This window comes from Eptesicus fuscus, chromosome 21 (assembly GCF_027574615.1).
Source record: "Eptesicus fuscus isolate TK198812 chromosome 21, DD_ASM_mEF_20220401, whole genome shotgun sequence".
Lineage (NCBI taxonomy): Eukaryota > Metazoa > Chordata > Mammalia > Chiroptera > Vespertilionidae > Eptesicus > Eptesicus fuscus.
Window position 1 is genome coordinate 42,555,149 of NC_072493.1, and position 23,422 is coordinate 42,578,570.

Below are 23,422 nucleotides of genomic sequence, written 5' to 3' on the forward strand. Positions count from 1 at the left end.
AACACACAGAGGCCCCGCATTCCTCCAAAAAGTTGTTTTTGTCTTTTTTAAATAATGTGAAAATGCCACGCGAAGGTTTGAACCAGAAGCCCCTCCAGGGGCCAGGCTGGGGCGGGGAAGGGGAAACGCGAGATGGGGGGTCCGGGTCCCCTGAAGCCTGCGGCCCCGTGTGAGGCGGGAGAGGGTGAGGAGGGCTCCGCTGTGCCGAGGGGCTCCAGGCCCGAAGAAGTCCAGTTCAGTTCCGAGAAGGTGGCTCTCCAGGGAGGGGGAGGGGCTGCCTGCCTCATTTGGCACCGAGGGGGTCGGGGGGATCAGGGGAGCCTTCCGGGGGGCTGAGGGGCAGGGGGCCAGGGCCTCCCGTTTGGCACGTGGTGGGGGAGGGGGAGGGCCCAGCCTCAGGGGCCTCCCCAGAGGCGGTGTCTGTGGTGGTGGCAGTGGCTCCGTCGTCCACAGAGGATTCCATTCTCAACCCCTCTTCTGGGGGTGCAGGGGGGTCGGGTCTTTGGGGGGTCAGTTCTCCACAGGGCCTGACGACAAAGGGAGTGGAGAGAGAAACAGAGTTACTGGGCGGACAGGCTCATTCGGAGGGAGAGCGAAGCCCCCACTGCGGCTCACAGGGCCCCCCCCCCCCCCCCCCGCCATCTGCTGGGTCCCCTTCCCTGTCCTCACGGGGCCCCTCCCCTCGCTCACTCTGCAGCAGCCAGCGGCCTCCTCGCTATGCCTTCGAGGCTCCCAGCTCAGTCCTACCCCAGGGCCTTTGCACTTGCTCCCGCTGCACAGAACCCCTGTCCTCAGCCCTCCACGAGCTCAGGCCGCTGCTGGGCGCCCCTCCCCAGAGGCCTGGCCTGGCCATTTTCAGTCAAGCAGGTGCCCCCTCCACCCCCCGTGGCATTGTGCTATGGCTACTGTTCTCTGTCTCCTCTGGGATAATCCCAGCCAGAATCCCAGAATCCCAGAGCTTCCTGTCTGCTTGCCCCTCCAGAACGTAAGCTCAGGGAGGACGGGTCCGTGGTCCCTGCTGCATCCCAGCGGCCCGCACGGGGCCTGCCACACAGCGCCCTCCCACCTGCCTTCCCCGGGCCCCTCCGCTCCCAACGGAAGGGACGTCCCCGCCCCATTCCACACGCCAGAGAGACAAGGGCTTCGGGGTGGGGGACCTTGCCAAGGGCCACTCAGGGGCGCCCTCCCCCTCTCCTCCACCCCTGCCCTGAGTGGTCTCAGTCAGGTCACTGCCCTTGCTCCCCATCCCTGCCTCAGCTTCCTTCTCGTCAAGTGGGGAGCATGACCCTTGTGTCCTTTCCAAAGGAGAGGGGGCACTCTGGGATACGAGGCGTCCCTCAGCATCCAGGGAACATTTGTTGAGTGAGCACAGGGGTCGGAGGAGTTAGGGGGCCCTGCTTGGGCCCCCACGCCCGGTCCTGTGTCCCTGCCAGGCTCCCCAGCTTCCCAGCCCAGTGGCAGGGGACCAGCTGCCGCCTGAGAAGGGACTTGGGGTTCCAGACAACCCGCCCTCCCTCTCGCTGATTAAAGGGAAAGTCATCTTCATCGCTGGCCCGGCAGCCTGAGCCCGGACTCAACACTTGGCCGCCATCCCCACGCCCTGGAACCCACCCCACCCTGTCCTCACGGGGCCTCAGAGAAGGCCTCTGGGAGGAAACGACATTTGGGGTGAGCGCTGACAACGGAGCCAAGTGAAGTCAGCCGTCAGCCCCATCCCTCTGCCCTTGACTCCGTGTGTCCCTGCATCTCCCTCCTGGACTGGGACCCGGCCTCCTTCCCAGCCTCCTCGGCCCCATGTGGCCCCAGGGGGGCGTCCTCCTACACCTGGGGCTGTGTTGGCCGCTCCTGATCACGGCCCTCCCACGGCTCCCTAACACCCCAGGACTCAGGCCCCACCCCTCAGCCCATCCCCAAGCCCTACAAGGTCTGCCCCGCCCCCTGTTCCCTCCCCCTCCCCTCCATCTGCCCCCCTCTCTTAGTCACCCCCAGACACACCGCGTCCCTTCTGTTCCTTAAGCTGGCCAAGCTCTCTCCTGCCTCAGGCCCTTTGTGCAAGCTGTTCAGCCTTCCTCTTCACCTGGTTAACGACCATCCGCCCTCAAATCCCTGGTCAAGTGGCACGGCCACCTTTCACCACCGTTCACCGGGGAGACGAAGCCCTTTCCTGTGTCTGCTTTTTCGGATGACTGCGGGGTCAGCGTCTAGGGGCGGGGCGGGCTCATCGATCTTGCTCAGCTGGGAGCTCATCGATCGTGCCCAGCACCGCACCTGCACGGCCGATGCTCAACAAACGTCTACTATTTAAGCACAGAAACAGCTTCCAGCTGGAGGCCACGCACTGCTCTGGGCTCCGAGCTCCGTGCTCCGTGCATGGGGAGGAGTAAGCCAGGCAATCCTCTCAACAATGGAGCGTGCAACCATCCCCATTCCACAGATGGGGAAACCGAGGCACAGGAAGGGAAAGCAGGTCGCCTTACATCACTTAGCCAGGAAGTGGCAGGGCCAGCTCGTGGCAGGGCACGACTTGGGAAAGCAGGAATGGAACCCACCCCGTTGTCCCTTCGGCCTTTGCAGCTCTGTCTGCCTGCACCTGCCTGGCCCAGGGCAGTTCTCGGTATCGGCAGCAGGGGGCAGCAGAGAGCCTGGGTCTCATCCGGCTCTAGTCCCAGTCCCGCCCTGAGACCTGGCTGTGCCCTCCTTTCTGTGAGGACGGCCTTAGCTTTGGGATATCAAACACTGAGGGTGATGTGCCCCTCTTCCATGCGAAACGCCACCGAAAGGGACTCGACAAACACTGGCCAGGGGAGAGGGCCAGGCGGCTGGGTTCTGAATCCCGGCTCCCCGCTCCCCTGGGTGCCTGGGTTTTCTCTTTCGTAAAATGGGGATGAGGCCAGAACCCACCGGGTGGGATCACAGCGAGGATTAATGGGCTAAGGTAGGGTCTCTGCCAGCGCTTGCTATTATTATTATCAGCAGTGCAACCACTGTTGTTGTTGCTGTGGGACCCCCAGCCAGGTCCTGTCTGCTCAGGTTCATACCACCCAGCTGTGCCCTGGGGCCCGCTCTCCTGGTCGGAAGGGAGAGGGGCTGCGGAGCCTGGAAGGGCCAGGCGGGAGCCCCGCCCAGAGATGGGGCGAAGGTGGGAAAGACTCGGAGGAGATCCTTACAGAAGGGGAAACTGAGGCTCAGGGAGGCCCACCTAATGGACACCGCCTGGTCTGAACTGGTTGCAGGGTTTGGTGGGGTCTCAGTGCTGAGCAGTGTTGACAGAGGGGAAGGAGGAGGCTGAAGAGAGGGGCGCAGGGGGGTTCAGACGTGGGGACAGGAATGTGGAGGGGACAGAGAGGGCCCGGCAAGGGTGGGATCTGAAGCACGTTACCTGCGGGCCTGGCGTCGGGGGCCCGGGTGGGGGGCCCCGGGGTCTCCAGCGCAGGCGAGACGGAGAAGCGGGAGAAGCACAGGGGGGGCCCTGGCGGGGGGAGGAGCGGGAAATCCTCCGCCCACTCGAAACTGCCTCCTGGAGGAAGGGGGTGCAGGGGGAGAGCAGAGGACGAGGTCAGACCCCCCAGGAGCCCGTCCACCTTCAGCCCCGCCCCTCCCAGGCCCCGCCCCTCACCAAAGCCGCTGTCGTTGCTGGGAAACCCATCTCCGGGGGTGGCGGGGTGGGGAGGCGTCGGGGGCGCTGGCGGCGTGGACGGGTCCGAGTCCCCCTCGGGGGGGCCCTGGACGCTCAGCTCGTTGGTTGGCGTCTCCTGTGAAGACAGACGAGGGGAGGCGAGAGGGGGCTCACCGTCACGTCCCACCACTGCGTCCCAACAAGCAACAAGCCCCGCTAACATTTCTCAGTTTCCTGTTAAGCGCTCTGGAGATGGCTGCACCCCCTAACTTCTCTAATCTGCCTTCGAAGCCCCAGGACAGCCTTCACCGCACCCCCTCCCGAGGCCGCTCCCCCGACGGCGGAGCCCCGCCCACACACCCAGACAGCCCGCCGCTGCCTCCAGGGGACCCCCGAACCAAACTATCTCCGTACACCCCGCCCCGTCTCCATGACCCCTGCCTAACCTCTGAGATCTCGACTGCAAAGTCCAAATCTGGGCCCCAGGACTACCTGTTGCTATGGTCCTCCAAACCCCCACCCCATCTAGCGCACCTCCTGACCCACCCCTGGGCCCCGCCTTCCGAAGTGGCCCCGCCCCAGCCCTCCAAGCCCATCCCTCTGTTTCAGGCGCAGCCACAGCTCAGGCCCCGGTGCCCCTCCGCTCAGGACCTCAGCCCGGCGGGCCCCGCCTCAGGCCCAGGCCACAAGCACCACCAGACCCCCCCTGTGTCTCTACAGCACTACCCCCCTCGAGGGACACAACCCTCATCCCATTTCTCTAGGCTCCGCCCCAGCTCATTAGCTCAGCCCACCCCTGAACCCACTCTAAACCATCTTAACACTACAAGCCGCATCCCTTAAGTCCTACCCGCTGCCGCTCCAGGACTCGCCCCTGGCGGGTGAGATCCATCCTGAGCCAGCCCCTCAGCCTCTACCCCTGGGCTGGTGCGTAAACCCCGCCCCAATCGCACTAGGCTCCGCCCCCATGACCCAGGCCCCTGCGTCCCTCTCAACATTTTCTCCCTCGTCTCTGACTACCATATACAGGTATTCCACTTCAAATTCACCCTCTTGCAAAGCAAAGTCACTTTGCAAAAGGGTGAATTTGTAGTGGGAAACCTGTGTCCTCCTTTCCAGATCCACTCTCTCTCTCTCTCCCCCCCCAGGACCCACCCACGCTCCTGGCCCCGCCCATCCTCCTGGCCCCGCCCCACGACCAGGCTCCGCCTTCACATTCAACGCTTCATCTCATCCTCCAATCTCGCCCCAACCCCCCGCCAGTCAGCCCCCAGGCCCCGCCCCCGGCCCCTGTGCCCCGCCCCTACCCTGCAGGCCCCGCCCCCGGCCCCTGTGCCCCGCCCCGGCCGCGCACCTGGTCGAAGAGGTAGACGGTCACGTCCCCGTGGAAGGAGACCATCTTGCGCTTCCTCTCCAGCTCGCTGTCCTCGGACTCGTCGGCCCCGCGCGGTGACTTGAGCAGCCCCCGCAACGGGCGGGCCGCGTCCCCGTCGGAGTTGCTCACCACGACCGGCACCGGGGCTGCCCGGGACCTCCCGGGGCCCCGCGGCCCCGCCGCCACGCCCGCCGCCTCGTCCTCCTCCTCCTCGTCCTCGTCCTCCCCGTCCTCCTCCGCCGGCCCCGGCGCCCCCGCCCCGCCGGCCTCCCCGCCAGCCGCCCCGCCGTCCGCGTCCTCCCACGGGGGCCGCCGCGGGCCCGGCCCCGGGAACGGCGTAAGCGTGAGCGGCGGCAGCGCCAGCGAGAGCCGGGAGAGCTTGGCTGCGAGAGGAGAGACCCGGTGAGAGAGACCCGGTGAGCCCTCATCCTGGGGAAACGGACACATGCCTCCCCCCGGCTGTGTGTCCTCAGGTCATCTCAGACTACAAGCTGGGCCTCAGTTTCCCTCCGTGTGAACCCGAGGGCTGCACCGGGGTCTTCCTCCACGCAGGGCGAGAGATCTACCCCTGACCCCAGTGCCAACTTCTCCACCCACCAGGCCCTGCCCACCTCCCAAGCCCCGTCCCCACCTCCTTCTGGCTGGACTCCCAGCCAGCCAGACCACCTCCCTCTTCCTCCCACCTCTGAGCCTTTGCATACGCTGCTCCTTCTGCCTGGAACGTCCTTTTTTAACTCAAGTCCTAGTCATCCTCCAGCTATATCGGGGCGTCCAAAGCCGTCAGAGCCCCCCAGGCGGTCCTCAGGCCAGACCACCAGCTCTGCACCCCACAGCATCAAGCACCTCTCCTTCCGAGAAGGTTACCTCAGTGTATTAACTATATTTCAGAAGCAGGTGACTCCATCAGTGTTTGCCTTTCCACAGAACAGGCCGAGTCCCAAGCACACAGACGTACTCGGCCAATATTTATGGGATTGATGGATAAATTAATCCCTGCGATGTGATGTTGACCAAGGTACTTGCCCTCTCTGGCCCTCCATGACCAGACAAAACTGGAGTGAGTGTCTAACCATCGCTAGGCCCTTTCCCTGCCCGTAGACTCCCTGATCTCATCCTGCTGGGAGGGAAGGGCTCCAGGTGCCGGGAGAAGGAAACCTGGCTTCGAATCCCAAACCTGCCCATTCGCTGTGTGCCCCCGGGCAAGCAGATCCACCTCTCTGAGCCGCTGTTTCCTCCCTGGTAAATGCCAGGGGCTGCTCATTAGTGCACAAGTGAACCGTGTGCCAGGCCCTGTGGGGGGCGATGGTGGGATCTGAGGAAGATGGGGGGGTGGGAAGGGAGGCAGAAAGAAGATGGCTGTGAACCAGGTCCCTCTCCTCCCTCATTCACTCTCCTCCAGCGTCACTGGCCTTTTGCTATTAGTCCCTGATATTGCCAACCATCTCAGCGTGATAGGATGGGGGAAGAGGTGCTGTAGAGAGAGAGCTATGGGTACCCAGAGGAAGGACAGGGTAACAGCCTTTAGAAATCAGGAAGACTTCCCAGGGCAGGGGAAATTTGAATGGGGTCTTGAAGGATGAGTAGGAGTTCACTGGTTAAAAAAAAAAAAAAGCAGCAGGCTATTTCTAGCCCCTTCTCATCCAGAAACATCAACCCTCAACCCCTCACCCCCATCCCCATCTCAGAGGCATCTTAGCTGCTCGTCTCCTGACAGGTTTGTGCGGCCCTGGGTCTTTCCTGGCAGAGTTGGTTGCAAGCTCCCCACAACAGCCTCTAGGACAGTGGTTCTCCACCTTCCTAATGCCGCGACCCTTTAATACAGTTCCTCATGTTGTGGTGACCCCCAACCATAACATTATTTTTGTTGCTACTTCATAACTGTAATTTTGCTACTGTTAATGAATCGTAATGTAAATATCTGTGTTTTCTGATGGCCTTGGGCTCTACAGCAGCGGTTCTCAATGTGATATTTACATTATCAACAGACATTTACATTATGATTCATTAACAGTAGCAAAATTACAATTATGAAGTAGCAACAAAAATAATGTTATGGTTGGGGGTCACCACGACATGAGGAGCTGTATTAAAGGGCCGCGGCATCAGGAAGGTTGAGAACCACTGCTCTAGGAAGAGGCAGCGTCCTGATAAACTGTGCGTTGAGGAAGGAACATTCTCTGCCCAGACCTCTTCCCAACCTTTCTCTCCTGAGCCACAGGCTCCTCTGGTGGACCCGGATGTAAGCCTTCTTCACGCAAGTGTGGCTGTGAGTTTGTCAGAATAAAACAGGGACTTGCATACCAGAATTTAAGGAAATCAGGCCTGTGGGTGATTCCAGTGGAACCACAGTCCCAGGGCCTATGTCTCAATAGGGGCTTGACCTCCATCCGCCACAGGGACCACCTCCCCCTTTCTCCCGCCTCTGAGCCTTTGCATAGGCTGTTCCTTCTGCCTGGACCTTCCTTTTCTAACTCAGTTGATCTTTACTCTTCATTTGTCTTCTCCTAACTCGTCCCCTCTGTGACAAAACACTCCCTGTGTTCCTTTCCAAACTCACTTTCCAGAAAAAGGCCTTTCTACAGCTTTCAAGTCACCGATACCCTGGAGACAGGGCCGGGCTGAGACCCCCTGCGGCCCGGCCTTGGGCAGCTCAGGGCCTGGCACACTGGGTAGATGCCTCCGCTTGCTGCAAAGTGGACAGCAGAGATCACGTGTGGGCAGCCCAGCCCTTGGATAAGCTTCGTTTGAATTGATTTCAACCTTTGAAACATCAAGAACTCTGGTTTAAGAGGGGAAAGCAGCAAATTTGGCACCTCCCAGTGGGCACTGCTGAACGGAGCAAAGTGGCTGCACTTCCTCCCAACTCTCCTCCCTGCCCCCCACCTCTCCCCGCTGACCTCATTCGGGCCTCAATACTGGCTGCCCTCCCCCCCCCCCTCCCCTGGCATCTGAATTTGAGCCTCCTGGACTGAATCGCAATAATAAAAGCACGTGCTTAAGGGTGTCAGGCACTGAAATTCTTAACTCGTACAACAACCCTAGTAGGTAGGTGCCATCCTTCCACCCATTTTTTGGCAGATGGGGAAACCGAGGCACAGAGAAGTAAGGTCCCTGGCCCAAGGTCACAGAGCTCGGGCTCTGAGCCCAGGCGGTCCAGCTCGTGTCTGCACCCGTCACCACCGGCCTGGCCTGGGTGTACCCAGGAGCCTGAGGCTCTCCGGGTGCTCCCTGGCCCCCCACCCCGCCCCCATGCTCCCAGCGGCCTCCTCACCTTTGATCTGCTCGCTGTTCCCCTGAGGGGGTCCCAAGTCCAAGAACAGCCGTGGCATCTCGGGACCCTTCCTCTCGGGCTTGGGGGGCTCCCCGTCTCCGCTGGGTGCCGGGTCTCCTCCGGCCCTGCTGTCTGGCACCCCGGCCTCTCCCTCGGGGGCCGCCTCCGGCCTGGCCTTCGGGGGCGCCGGCTCCGGCCTCCTCGGCGGGGCCTCCGGCGGCAGAGGTGGAGGCGGCTGTGGCCTCGTGCTGTCTGCCCATCCTGCCTTTGCGTCCACGCCGCTTGCGAGGCCGCCGCCGGGGGCCATCCCCATGCCCACTGGGGCTCGGCCCCCACTCCCGAGGTCCAGCCTCCCAGCCCCGGGGGCTCTCGATGACCCCCCAGTCTCGGGGGCTCTCCTCTTGGTCCCCAGTTCCAACACCACGCTCCTGGGGGCTTGGCCAGTGGGGCCAGGGGCTGTCTCCCCGCCGTTCTGGGGCAAGGCCACTGTGCCGGGTGTGGGGGCTCCCGGCTCCCCTATCGTGGGGGCTGGAGCCCCACTCTCGGGCATCTTCTCCCAGGGCCCCGGGGCTCTCCAAGGCCCAGTCTCTGGCAGCCTCTCTGTGTTCCTGGGGAGTCTCGGGCCCCCATTCTCGGACACCGTCTCCTCCATCTTTGGGGGTGTCAGGCCCCCATTCACCAACACTGTCTCTTCTCTCTCTGGGGACCTCGGCTCCCCATTCTCCAGCGTCGTCTCCTCCCTCCTTGGGGGCGTCAGCTCCCCATTCTCCAGCACTGTCTCTTCTCTCTCCAGGAGCTCGGGGCCCCCATTCTCTGCCACCTTCTCCTCGATGCCTGGGGCTGTCTGCCCCCCGTTCTCCAACACTGTCACCCCGTTCACGGGGAGGCTCAGGTCCTCGCTCGGGTTTGAGGCCGTCTTCCCGCTGCCCGGGGCTGTGGGGTCCCCGCTCGGGCCCGGGGCTCTCTCCGGGTTCCCGGGGCCTCTCCCTGCTTTCCTGGGCCCCGTGTCGCGGGGGGCCGTCGCCTTCCCCCCCAGGAGGTTCCGCGTCACGTCCTCCCGCAGGGACATCAGCAGCTGCTCGGTGCTCACTTGAACTACGAAGGTTGGCTTCTCCCGGGCCCCCGGAAGTGGGAGGGGACCCGGGTCTGGGGGCGGCCGGGGCGCTCCCGGGTCGGGGGGCTCGGGGGGAGCCCGTGGCCGAGGGACCCCTTCCTCCTCGGCTGCCCCCCCACCTGGGAAGGCTCCCTCGGGGGAAAAAGGGGTCTCGGTCTCGTAGCCGCTGTCCCCCGGCTTGGGGCCCGGAGACGACAGGCCTGAGCCGGGACTGGCCACGGCTGAAGGGGGGTCTGGGGACACGGCGGGGTCCGTGGGGGCCCGGGGAGGTGGCGGCGGGGGGGGGGGAGCGGGTGGTGGCCCCCGCCCGGGGTACTGGGGCGCCGCGGCCCCCATGAGGGGGTCCAGAAACTCGGGGGGGGCCGAGGAGGGGGGGGCCATGGGCAGGTCGGCCAGGGAGCCCCGCTCTGCCCTCAAGGACGAGTCGTCCTCCGGGGGGTGGGGACAGCCAAGAGCCGGGTGGCCCCCCCAGCCAGCGACGGCCTCGCCCCGCTCCAGCGGCAAGCAGGAGCAGGCCCCCTCCCGGCTGCACAGGGGACACGGCAGGTGGCTGCGGCGGCTGGGGCCACCCCCCAGGCTGCTGCTGTCCTCTCCCGGGGAGCTGCCCTCCTCCTCCTCTTCCTCCTCCTCCTCCTCGGCCCACGCGGCCCCCCGCTCCCCCAGCACCTCGGCAGGGTCCCCCGCCAGGGTCTCCCCCGCGCCCCGGCCCTCGGGGTCCCAGCCACTCAGGAGGAAGCTGCCCGACGCTGAGGACTGGGCCGGGAAGGGCCGGGGCGCCGGGAAGAGGGGGGAGGCCCAGGTCTCGGACACCAGCTGGGGCACCTCGGAGGGGGGCTGGGGGGCCTGGGGGGCCGGCACGCCCGTGTCCAGGGGGTCCCAGTCATTGGGGAAGAGGGGCTCGGGTGGGGAGCCGTGCTCCTCCAGGCGGATGTAATACTCGCTGCTCACAGAGGGGCTGCGGGCGCTGATGACGGGCAGCACGCTGGGCGTGGACAGCGCCTCGTAGAAGGGGTTGGAGGGGTTGGCGTGGGGGGCCGGGGGCGCGGACGCTGGCTGCCAGGGCGGTGCCCCCCCACCCCGGCCGGCCCCCCGCCGCGCCTTCTCCCACAGGCACTCGAGGTTGAGGCCGCGGCTGCTCTCGGTGACCGTGAGCACGTCGTCAGGGTCGGCCCCGGGGAAGCCGTCCAACAGGGGGAACGGCGAGGAGAGGGTCCCCGGGCGGGGCGCGCTGTGGGTGGCGGGCCAGGGCCAGGGGAAGGGGCCATCCCGGGGCGGGGGCGGGGGTGGCGGGGGCCGCGGGGGCCGCTCGGAGAGCAGGTAGGTGAGCTGCAGCTGCAGGTCCGAGGCCGAGGGGCGCTGGGCAGGCGGCCGCCAGCAGGACTGCAGGATGTCGTACCTGGGGGAGCGGAGAGGCGGCGTGGGCAGAGCCGGGGGGGGGGGGGGGCGCACCAGGCGGGCAGAGACCCAGAGAGGGGGCCAGACACCCAGGGGGAGACAGACAGACACCCAGGGGGAGAGGACAGATACCCAGGGGGAGAGGACAGACACCCAGGGGGAGAGGACAGACACCCAGGGGGAGAGGACAGACACCCAGGGGGAGAGGACAGATACCCAGGGGGAGAGGACAGACACCCAGGGGGAGAGGACAGACACCCAGGGGGAGAGGACAGACACCCAGGGGGAGAGGACAGACTCCCAGGGGGAGAGGACAGACACCCAGGGGGAGAGACAGACACCCAGGGGGAGAGGACAGACTCCCAGGGGGAGAGGACAGACACCCAGGGGGAGAGGACAGACTCCCAGGGGGAGAGGACAGACTCCCAGGGGGAGAGGACAGACACCCAGGGGGAGACAGACAGACACCCAGGGGGAGAGGACAGACTCCCAGGGGGAGAGGACAGACTCCCAGGGGGAGAGGACAGACACCCAGGGGGAGACAGACAGACACCCAGGGGGAGAGGACAGATACCCAGGGGGAGAGGACAGATACCCAGGGGGAGAGGACAGACACCCAGGGGGAGAGGACAGACACCCAGGGGGAGAGGACAGACACCCAGGGGGAGACAGACAGACACCCAGGGGGAGAGGACAGACTCCCAGGGGGAGAGGACAGACTCCCAGGGGGAGAGGACAGACACCCAGGGGGAGACAGACACCCAAGGGGAGAGGACAGACACCCAGGGGGAGAGGACACACACCCAGGGGGAGAGGACACACACCCAGGGGGAGACAGACAGACACCCAGGGGGAGAGGACAGACACCCAGGGGGAGAGGACAGACTCCCAGGGGGAGACAGACAGACACCCAGGGGGAGAGGACAGACACCCAGGGGGAGACAGACAGACACCCAGGGGGAGAGGACAGATACCCAGGGGGAGAGGACAGATACCCAGGGGGAGAGGACAGACACCCAGGGGGAGAGGACAGACACCCAGGGGGAGAGGACAGACACCCAGGGGGAGAGGACAGACTCCCAGGGGGAGAGGACAGACACCCAGGGGGAGAGGACAGACACCCAGGGGGAGAGACAGACACCCAGGGGGAGAGGACAGGGACCCAGGGGGAGAGGACAGACACCCAGGGGGAGAGGACAGACACCCAGGGGGAGAGGACAGACACCCAGGGGGAGAGGACAGACACCCAGGGGGAGAGAGACAGACACCCAGGGGGAGACAGACAGACACCCAGGGGGAGAGGACAGACTCCCAGGGGGAGAGGACAGACTCCCAGGGGGAGAGGACAGACTCCCAGGGGGAGAGAACAGACACCCAGAGGAAGGGGACAGCGAGGCCCTGTGAGGACACAGGGTTCAGGCGGCCTTCGTGTCTGGCTGTGAGCTCCGGGGTCAGAGAAAGGCCAGCCGCCGGGGGGGCGGCCAGCGCTGAGACTGTGGGTGGTGGGTGAGGAGGGGGGGTCCTGGGACCGACCGGGGCGGGGCCCTCACCAGTAGTCCCCGTAGGGCAGCTTGAGCCTGGGCCGGGCCAGCTTGACATGCTGCTGGCGGACCACGAAGGCAAGGACCTCCTCGTCGGACAGGTGGCGGTAGGGTTGCGCCCCAAACTCAAACAGCTCCCACAGCGTCACCCCCAGGGACCTGCAGGGAGCAGAGGGCAGCGAGAGGTCAGAGCCCCACTCTGACCGGCCTGGGGCCTGCCCCCTGGGCCTCGGTTTCCCCATCCGCGGCACCGGTGCCGGCGGTGGCCCGGGCCTACCAGATGTTGCTCTCCCGGCTCTGGTCCACCACCATGAAGGTCCCGTGCAGCTCGCCCAGCAGCTCGGGCGCCGCCCAGCGCAGGGGGATCCACAGGCGCTCGGGGGTCAGGTAGTAGTCCTCCTGGGGGGCCGGCAGGGTCAGGCGGGTCGGGGCAGCCCCACCCCCTCGCCCTCAGCCCCCACGAAGGCAGGCAGCCCCACCTTGTAGTTGCTGTGGGCCAGCCCGTAATCGCCGATGCGCACGGTGAGGTCAGAGGTCAGCAGGCAGTTGCGCAGCGCCAGGTCGCTGGGTGCCCGAGGAGGGGGCCGGGTGAGGAAGGGGCAGCCTGGGCAGCTCGCCCCCAGCCCAGATTCTGCCCGCTTCCCGGCTCCGCCCCTCCCTCGGTCCCCGCTGCCTCCAGCCCCGATTCCTCCTGGGCCCCAAGCTCCCTCCATCTCCTCTGGCCCCGCCCCTCTCCTGGCCCCGCCCCACCGGTGACCCCGGCTCCCCTCCTAACTCCTCCTCTCCGCTCCCCTCCCGCGGCCTCACCGCCTTCGCCTAAGGAGACCCCCCCCCCCCCCCCCCCCCGCTCCCGAGGCCCCGCCGGCACCTGTGCACGTAGTTGTGGGAGTGGAGGTGCGCCAGCCCCCGGGCGATCTCCAGGCCCATCCGCTGCAGCGTCCGCAGGTCGCGCGGGGGCAGCTCCGGGGACATGCCCTCTGGGGGCCGCTGGGCGCGGAGGTAGCGCTTCAGGTCCCCCTGGGAGGAAGGGCAGGGAGGCTCAGCACCCCCCCCCCCCCAGCAGCCACACATCCAGCCGATCCCCTCACTGGGCAGCCCCTCCGAGCGGCAGGGGGGGGTCACAGGACAGGCCTCACTGCCGCTGGGGCACCACCTGCGGGTGGGGTGCCCACCGGACCACTGTTAGCGCTCGTCACACAGTGTCGCTGTGATGGTGACGTTGTTATGGCCGGAGTCCTGGGACCCTAGGCGCCCCCAGCCCCCTCCCCCTCCCCTACATTCCCCCCCCCCCCCCCCCGCAGAGCCTCACCAGCTGACAGAACTCCATGATCAGCAGGAAAGGCAAGGTCTCCACGCAGACGCCCAGGCACTGCAGGACGTTGGGGTGCTGCAGGCTCCTGGGAGGCGGGGGGGGGGGCGGCTGGGTCAGGAAGCAGCCCTTCCCTCCAGCCCAGCCCCCCAGCAAAACCAAACTGTTGCTTCAGCCTTTTCCATCTCAGTTTCCTCACCTCAGGTCTCCCCCAGACACACACACACACACACACACACACACACACACACACACACACACATAGACACCCTCCCCATTCCCTGTCAGGACCGCCCACTGTCCCCCGGTTCCTGGGCCAGACCCCCAGGGTCCCCTGCTCCCACCTTCCTCCTCACCCAGCCCTCAGCCTCCTGCCCCCTGACGCGTCTCCATCCCCTCCTCTCCCCACAGCCCCAGCTCAAGCCTCCTCCTTACACCTGGGCCTCTGCTCAGCCTCCTCCCGGCCTCCCCTCTCTCCTTGTCCCTGTGTCCCTGACCCCACAGCTCTCCGTGCTCCCTGGCATCCCACCTGGCTGTTCCTCAGCCCTTCCCGGCCCTCGGGCTGGCCGCCCCGCCTCCCCGCCTCCCCGCCTCCCCCAGCTTCACTCTCACCCCGGGCTCCTCCCTGCAAACACAGGGGCCTGCTTAGGCCCGGGCCTTTGCATGGACGGTTCCCCCCCCCCCCCCACCGGAGTCCTCCTCATCCCTCAGGCCGCAGCTGCAGCACCATCTGCCCAAGAAACAGCACTGACCCCCAACACCGGGGGTGCCCCTTTTTTCTCTAGGCAGCCAGTTCCACGGAGACGAGGATTTGGGGCTGTTTGTCCAGACCAGTAGGTCGGTGTTCCCTCAGAATGTGTGGACGAAAGGTTTACCTCGCCACGTGGCCTGGGGCCTGGGGGAGACGAAGCGCCCCAGGCTTGGAGCCCAGAGCCTGGCGCCAGGCAGGTGCTCGTGAACTGCTTTCCCTCTGGCGCCCGGGGCGGGAGGCAGGGGCCGTCACGCACTGCGGGGCCCAGTGCCCAGGGCCCGGCCATCCGGGGCCCGGCCATCCACGGTGGCCCGTGTGCCAACCTGCTCTGCTTGGGACAATAGCCCTCCCGTTCCCGCTTCTACCTCGGCCCCGGCATGTGCTGGGGCTTGAAAAGCGGCCGCAGCGCCCGTGCCGGCGATTGGATGTAAAGGAAGCTGGCTCGCTGCACACCTACTAATGCGAGCCCAGGCCGGCCGCTTCTGCTAGCAGATCCTCCCGACACCCCACGTGGGCCAGAGGAAATGGAGGCTCAGAGAGGCAAAGCGACTGGCCCAGGGCCACACAGCGGGGAGCGGTGGCCGAGCTGGGATTGGCCCTCAGGTCTGGCTCGCTCAGTCTCCCGAGGGCCGATGGCACTTGTGCTCAGGTGACAATAAGGACCCCGAGCCGCCGGTGTAGCCTCACCCTGCCCGCTCCAGCACAGCGTTCTGTGAAGGTGAAAACGCTCTAGGTCCGGGCTGTCTCCCGCGGCAGCCACTGCCCTGCGTGGCCACTGAGCGCTTGCACGTGGCGAGCGGCGCTGAGGAAGGGAATTTTTAACTCGATCTGATTGAACGTAAATGAGAGTCGCCCTAGGTGGCTAGCGGTTGCCAGCAGAAACAGGCAAATAAGCCACGAAGCCGATGAAAATTGACAAACTGGATATGTGTTATGAAGAAAACACGTGAGCTGATGTGTGGGGGGTCCCAGGGCCTGCCTTGGGTGTGTGTGTGTGTGTGTGTGTGTGTGTGTGCGTGCGCACGTGTGCACACAGGCCTCTCTGAGCTGAGGCCTAGGAGGGCGGGGTCCGAGCTGGGGGTGTGAGCCAGGAGTGATATCCCAGCGGGAACGGCAAGGGTCCTGAGGCAGGAACAGGCGACAGGTGGGAGGGTCAGTGAGGTGGGTGGCTGGGGCGAGGGGTCCCGTGGCAGGAAGGGCACCGGGTCAGGCTGTGCAGGGGAGGGACGTGGTCCTGGGGGCAATAGGGAGCCATGGAGGCTTTAGAGCAAGGGAGTGACCAAGTCCAACGTCAGGGCCTTTCGGGGCAAACCCCACGTCTGAACTGTCTGACACGGGGTCTCTCTATACACAGCCCTCTCACGACAGGGAACTTATTACGGCACAAGGCACTTTCCAGTGAGCGTTTATCTAGAAGCCCTTAGCGTGGCGGGGAGCCAGCAGGGAGGGGACAGGATCCCGCCTTCTCAGACCTCCTCGTCCATGTCCATGGGGGCGGGAGAGGGGCCGGAGCTGCTCAGTGGCCACTTCGGATGCCTGCTCAGGGCGCTGGGCTGTGACTCTGACTCCACGCTTCCTCACCCACAAAGCAGGGGCCTGAGATGTACCCAGTGCTCACCGCGGGGTAACCTCTCCCCCCGCCCTGCCCTCTACATGAGAACCCTCGGGCTTCCTGGACTCACTTTCCAGATGAAGATACTGAGGTTCAGAGTGGAGAGGGCGGGCCTCTAGCTCTGCTCCTGAGCCCTCCCTTTGCCCTCTTCACCCTGCCTCTCACACCCCTGGCTCTGTCCCGAGAAAGAGCCCGGGGCTCAGAGGGGGAAGCTCTCTTGACTGCGCGGCGCAGCATGGAAGAGGAAGATCCAGGACTCGAACCCCGGTTTGACCCCACACTGTACTCCCCCCACTCCCTAAGGTTACCTCCAGGAGGCGCCCGCCCCGACACGCGGGCTCCCGGGCCCGCGCCCAGCATACCTGTAGGGCTGAGCTTCCGAGATGAACTTGCGCTGCTCCAGCGGCCCGGCGCTGGCCCGGAGCTCCTTCACCACCACCTGGGCTGGGGTGTAGTCTGAGAAAATCTCCCCCAGGATCACCTGGCCCGGGGGACCCGGGGGGTCAGAGTGTGTGGTTTCCCCCGCCCCCCGCCCCCTCCACCCACCACAGGCTCCCAACGTCCCCCTCCCCTCATATCCCACCACCCTTGTCCCCCACCAGGCGCGGGGTGAGAGACTCACAGGCCCCGAGTCCGGTGGATGCAGGGACGGACGGATGGAAGGATGGACAGACGGACGCGTGGAGAGCCAGGTGGCGAGGCGGAGTGATCAATGGAGTGAGGAGGGAGGCGCTGACGGACAGATGTGGGGGGATGGGGTGGGTGGGAGTGGGTGAGAGATGGACAGAGGTGAGGGTGACGGGTGGACGGAGCGGGCAGGGGGAGGAGGCGGGGAGCAGATGGGAAGTGGTAGGAGCAGGGGGGATGGACACAAAACAGGAGTGCAACCCTGGACTGTATGGACCCCCTGCCGCCCACCCCCAGCCCACTCACCTTCCCAAACCAGCCACTCCCAATCTCTTGTAGGTAGCTGAGGTGCTGGCGGCTAAGGCCCAGGGGAGTGGTCATGTCTAGGGGGGCAGAAGGGGGAGGTTCCTGAGACTCTCTCCCCTCCCAAGTGCCCATGACCCCTCCCAGCTCCCTGGAGACTGGGGGTCAAAGCAGGCACCAATCCCTCTCTTCATCGGCTGCCCCCAACATTCCAATGATGGGACCTCAGCCCTGGCTGGTTTGGCTCAGTGGATAGAGCGTCGGCCTGCGGACTGAAGGGTCCCGAGTTCGATTCTGGCCAAGGGCAAATGCCTGGGTTGCAGGCCCAATCCCCAGTGGGGGGTGTGCAGGAGGCAGCCGATCAGTGATTCTCTCTCATCATTGATTGATGTTTCTATCTCTCCCTTTCCCTCTCCCTTCCTCTCTGAAATCAATAAAAATATTTTTTAAAAAAAACAACAAAGATGGGACCTCAGCCTCCTCACTGGCTGCCCACAGGTTCCAGCATCCAACCCGTCCTTCCCTCTGGCATCCCAAGAGCCTATGCCGTGACTTCAGCCTGCCATCGGCGGCCTCCGAGATTGAGATCTGGGCTGCCCTCGCCGTGGATTGCCCCACCATTGATTGCTTAATCCAAAACCCAAATCTGGTTTTGCCAAGTCTGGTTTTGGATTAAGCAATTGCTTCCACCCGATGATCTCTGACCCCATCCAGGGTCAAGATCCTGGGGCCCCCACCTCCACCTTCCCCGTTGGCCGCCTGGCGCCTCCAAGAGAAGACTCTCAAGACCATGGGATCCTGGACGGGGCAGGGGCAGTACCTGAATGTGAAGGCTGCGGCGCGGGCATGGGCAGGGAGACCTCGGCCAGCGGGAGAATGTAGACATCAGGCAGCGACTGTGAGGAGGAGGTCTCCTCTGCTGGGGGAGTGTACTCCCCGGAGCAATCCTCCCCTTCGGGGTTCTCAAACTCCTGGAGCCGGGAGGCGGGGAGGAGGGGAGAATACAGGGCTGAGACAGGCCTGTCTCCCCATCTTTCTCCTAACTCTCTTCAGTCCCAGTCCAATGTCCATCCCAAGCCTCAGCATCTGGCCATTACCTCAGGACCAAAGGTGCTCCCGGACTGACTGCTACTCTCCCGCACCCACCACCTGGGTTGGGGGGAAAGGCCTTGCTGGAGTCTTCCTCCCCACCTTGAACCCTCTCATGCACCTCACCTTAAAGCCCACATCGCCCCGTTTGCAGCACAGACAGGTGAGGAGGAGGAAGATGAAGGCCAGTAGACCGGAGCAGGAAATGAGGACCACGGCGTAGGGAGGAGCCAGAGGGGCCCGGCCCAGGGCGAATCCATCTGAGGGCACAGGGCTGGGTTGGCGTCCCTACTTCAAGCCCCTGGTTCCCCCGACTCCATGCCCCTCCCATCCGGGCCAGTCTTGACTACAACTCCCATGACGCACTGCAACCAGCGGCCTCTTGGCAAAGGAGCCGGATGGTGCAGAGCATTGTGGGAATTGTAGTTTGGAGCCTTCTCAGGTGATTGGGGGTGGGGTCCCTCCTCTCCCTCCAAGCTGGGACACCACCACCCCCCCTCCATCACATCACCCCAGACTTGGAAGAATTCCAGTGAGGACTGAGGAAAGGAGAAGGAATAATGGAGCCTGGAGCTCCCAGAATTTACAATCTGCTCCCACGGACAGCCTCATTACCCCCTGTTTGGGGGAGAGGATGAGCCCCCAACTGCAGTCTGGGAGGAGATGCTTGCCCCGTGCTGGTCCCCCTAGTTAGTAGGGGTGAGGCATGTCTCCTTTAGGGACACTTGGGGCGCACACATGTCCTCTGTCCTCAGCCCAAGCCCTGGAGAAGGGAACCCGGCAAGCCCTGGGTCTCCCCAAAGCCAGAGACAGCTTCCTGTGCTGGGTCTGCCTCAGAAACAGTCTTCCTCCCCTCGGCCCCCGCTCTCCCAGAGGCCCTGCCCTTCCCTGGCTCACTGCACACACCTGCACGCACACATGCGTGTACAAACACATGTTGCCCAAACGGACCCCCTCCCACCCAGCCCCCAGCCTTCCTCCCACAGGCCCTGCGGACAGAGGCTCCGTCTCCTGCTCCCCAGGCCCCGGCTCGGCGGCCGGAAGACATGCACACAGGTGATGGGGCCAGAGCCCCACAGACAGACCCTTGGGCAGCCGGGGTGGGGGTGGGGGCCGCGGGGCCGCCGGATGGCCCGACAGACTCACCGGGGTGGGCCGGGGACGCCAGGCAGCCGGAGGCGGAGACGGCCGCGAGGAAGATGAAGGCTCCAGGGGCAGGCATCTTGTCGGTGATGGAAGGGAAGTGGAGGTGGTGGCGGCTGGGGAGGAGGGGGGGGCGGGCCCTCAGCCCCCAGCCATGGGGACCCGCGCGACCCTGGCCTCCCCCCGCCTAGGAGAGGGGCAAGAGACGCAGGACAGGGGGAGGGAGGGGCTGCTTTCTGGCTCAGGTACCCCCCTCCCCCTCTGTGAAGGGACAGACAGATGAAGGGATGGAGAGGAGGACAGAGGAGAGGAGCTGGGGAGCCGGGGTTGCTGGGGTGGGGGGGAGAGGGTAGGATGGGAGGGGGGAGAATAAGGGCCCCGCCCCCGAGGGCAGCCAGGATTGGGGGAGCGGAGAGCCTGTCAGAGGAAGGGTGGGAGGAGGGAGGATGGAGGGAGGATGGAGCGTCGTCATGGCAACTGGCTCCCCAGTAGCATTGGCTGCCAGGAGGGAGGGGAGGGAGAGGGACGGACAGGGACCAGCAGACCCTTGGGGTGGGGGTCGCAGGGCCCGCTGTGCCTGTCCTGGACAGCACTGTGACATGTCACCAGCATGGACACGTGTGCTCCACGCCAAGATGCAGATGTCAGGCAGGCATACGCAGCCCACGCATGGCTGACACACGTTGCAGAGACCCTCATAGACAAGCACATCACATACAAAGGTGGACAGCCGTCGGCAGCCGGGGACACGAACACGTCACACACAAAGACGCAGGGATAAGGGGCTGCATTGGGGACACAGCAGGCTGGCCCTCAGCACGGATGCACCCAGCCACGCAGGAATGGCAAAGCACCACAAAGACCCACGCGTGCCACAGACGAAGTAGAGCTCAGAATACACAGATGCGTATGCCACAGACAAAGATCCACGCGGACACCACGGGGACATAGCGAGGCACACGTTCACAGACACGCACATCCCACAGGCAAATGGGCAACAAAGAACACCCACAGACACAGCAGCACACACACAGACACACAAGCATCACTTTCAGAGACATGTAAACACATGACATGCACTAACACAGACACACACCACATGCCCAAATATACACGGATACACAGCAGATACATGGAGAGATAAGCAAATCACATTCACGAATACACACACAACACATGTACACACAGAGACACAAGTACATAAAAGATACACATCTCTCACACAGACCTACACTTCACTCACCCAAATACACAAACATCACAGACACACACACGAGGACAGACACAACTCATACACGGTTAAAAACACACACACACAACACATTCAAAGAATCACAGACATACAAAGCTATACAAATCACGTACAAAAAATACACAAATATATCACACACTGCTATCACCACATATAACATACACAGATACACACAGAAACACAGCACAGGCACAAACATTGAATACAGAGACGCACGTAGGTAGACACTTCACACACACACACATTTCATACAAGGTTACAAAAGCCACATTACCCCACCAGTCACACATCACACATGGGCACGTCTAACACATACCACGGTGCAAAACACATACAAAGACACACACAGAGGAGATTACACAGCCACAGACGCTTCCCTCACACAAAAGATACATAATCACAGTTTATTTCATATATTTATTCTTTTGAGCATTTCCTCTGCGCCGGGCATTGTTCTCTGCGCCGTACACGTATTACCTTTTATTCCTCACAGCAGCCCGCTGAGGCAGGTACTTTTATCGCCCCCATTATCGCCCCCATCGCACAGATGAGGAAACTGAGGCACGGCGAGGCACAGTCGCCTTGCCCCGAGGCACACAGTCAGGAAGTGGCAGAATGGGGACTGGAACTCGGCGCGTGAGGGACACACACAACACAGACAAGGACGCACACATCACGTGCCAGGCCGCCGCCGTCTCGGGGCCACACCGCGCCCCACAGCACCCCGAGCCGCAGACACACCGCAAGCACGGACTCCCCCGCTGCGCGCGGACGTCTCCGTGGCCGGTGGGCACCTGCGAAGCGTCCCTCCCGCCCGGCGCCGCGCTTCCCAGACGCAGCCTCACTGCACCCCGCGGAGGCGACTCACACACCAGCCCCCAGCGCGGCCCGCTGCCTCCCCGCTCGGGTGCGGGACGCGCAGCCCAGGCCTCTCCACGCACTCAGGGCTGGCGGCTCACAAACCCCGCAGTGCGCAGCCCTCCGCATTAGGGACCCCATGGGAGGGGCGGGAGCTGCGGGGGTCTCATTAGAGAAACTGAGGCAGGTTCAGTGCTCGAGGAGGGCGGGGAGAGGGGGAGGTTGACCATTACGCACGCAGAGAGAACGGAATTAGGGGGCTGGGGTAGCAAATGTGCAATGATCTGACCCCTTGGCTGAAGGGCAAAGAACCTGGCGGAAGCAGGGGCTTATGGGAAATGTAGTCCCAGCCCTGACTCTTGTGGGAAATGTAGTTTTTTTTTTTTAAAAAATACATTTTTGCCCTAGCTGGTTTGGCTCAGTGGATAGAGACTCAGCCTGCGGACTGAAGGGTCCCAGGTTCGATTCCGGTCAAGGGCAGGTAACTTGGTTGTGGGCACATTCCCAGTGGGGGGTGTGCAGGAGGCAGCAGATTGATGTTTCTAACTATCCCTCTCCCTTCCTCGCTGTAAAAAAATCAACAAAATATATATTTTTTTAAATATATTTTATTGATTTTTTACAGAGAGGAAGAGAGAGGGATAGAGAGTTAGAAACATCGATGACAGAGAAACATCGATTAGCTGCCTCCTGCACAACCCCTAATGGGGATGTGCCCGCAACCAAGGTACATGCCCTTGACCGGAATCGAACCTGGGACCTTTCAGTCCACAGGCCGACGCTCTATCCACTGAGCCAAACCGGTTTCGGCAATATATTTATTTTTAAAAATTTAATTTAATAAATGAAATGATAGTCAGACTTCTGCCCAATTAAATATATATATATATATATATATATATATATATATATATATATAAATTTCAGAGAGGAAGGAAGAGGGAGAGAGAGAGAGATAGAAACATCAATGATGAGAGAGAATCATTGACTGGCTGCCTCCTGCACGCCCCCCAGTGGGGATCAAGCCCACAACCCGGGCCTGTGCCCTTGACCGGAATTGAACTTGAGACCCTTTAGTCCGCCGGTCCACGCTCTATCCACTGAGCCAAACGGGGTTGGGAAATGTAGTTTTGGTTCATCCAAAAGGGAGACTCGGGGTAAGCACTTCCCGGGGAGGCCGAAGTGGCTGGGTGAGGGTAAGAGGAGCCGGAGCCCCCGCCGAGGCCTGTGAAATGGTGTGGGCAGGATTCGTGAGTCCCAGGGAGCGGCACAGGCGGGGTTGCAGTCCTAACTCTGTCCCTGGCTCGCTATGTGTTCATTATTCACTCAGCAAACATTTATTAAACGCCTACTATGTGCTTAGCCAGGCCCTATGCCAGAAGCTGGGGTGCAGCAGGGAACAGTCAAACCAGTTCCCTGCCCTCCCTTGGGGTGGGGGTGTCACAGGGGCTCCCAGAATGTCTGCTAGAGTTTTTCAAACTATGAGCAGTAAGCATTGCTGAGGTGTGACTTCAAGCTTGTGGGCTGCGACCATATTTTTGGAATAATAAACTAGAACAAACTAAGCAAATTCGCTGTAGGGGAAATGTCCATGTATGGGAACTTTTCTTTCTTTCTTTCTTTCTTTCTTTCTTTCTTTCTTTCTTGCTTTCTTGCTTTCTTGCTTTCTTGCTTTCTTGCTTGCTTCTTTTTAGTATGGAACGGTTCACGAATTTGCGTGTCATCCTTGCACAGGGGCCAATCTTCTCTGTATCTTTCCCATTTTAGTATGTGTGCTGCCGAAGCAAGCACGGGACTTTTATTCCTGACGGGTCCCTTATGTGTTCTGGGGGCCAGATGTGTTCTGGATTGGGGGCTTTTTAGACTTTCAATAAGGCCATAGGAACATATATTGTATATTCTGAGGAGCCCGAGTGTGGCCTGGGACAGCCTGCATGGCATCCGACACTTTAATATTCCTGTGGTGCAATCTATGGGCAGGGGGATAAAACATTTAAGACTAAAAAAAACCCACAAGCCGAAACCGGTTTGGCTCAGTGGATAGAGCGTCGGCCTGCGGACTGAAAGGTCCCGGGTTCGATTCCGGTCAAGGGCATGTACCTTGGTTGCGGGCACATCCCCAGTAGGGGGTGTGCAGGAGGCGGCTGATCGATGTTTCTCTCTCAT

General features: G+C 62.9%; 1 protein-coding gene and 1 non-coding gene across 2 annotated transcripts; both read right to left on the minus strand.

Annotated features, from left to right (window-relative positions):
- Positions 1–327: 327 nt before the first annotated feature.
- On the minus strand, positions 328–19,240 carry LMTK3 (lemur tyrosine kinase 3). The gene is made up of 15 exons (XM_054710516.1): positions 19,150–19,240; positions 18,130–18,263; positions 17,735–17,885; positions 16,918–16,994; positions 16,347–16,465; positions 13,622–13,709; positions 13,181–13,329; positions 12,792–12,876; positions 12,590–12,711; positions 12,322–12,471; positions 8,263–10,772; positions 4,971–5,374; positions 3,617–3,752; positions 3,380–3,517; positions 328–527 (listed from the first exon to the last, which is right to left on the minus strand). Exons 1-15 carry the CDS (start codon positions 19,223–19,225, stop codon positions 511–513), a joined length of 4,356 nt encoding a protein of 1,451 aa, XP_054566491.1. The 5' UTR covers positions 19,226–19,240; the 3' UTR covers positions 328–510.
- A 3,705-nt stretch (positions 19,241–22,945) lies between these two features.
- On the minus strand, positions 22,946–23,047 carry LOC114227377 (U6 spliceosomal RNA). Its single transcript, XR_003613421.2, has one exon. It is a non-coding gene; the product is annotated as a U6 spliceosomal RNA (small nuclear RNA).
- Between the last annotated feature and the right edge of the window lie 375 nt (positions 23,048–23,422).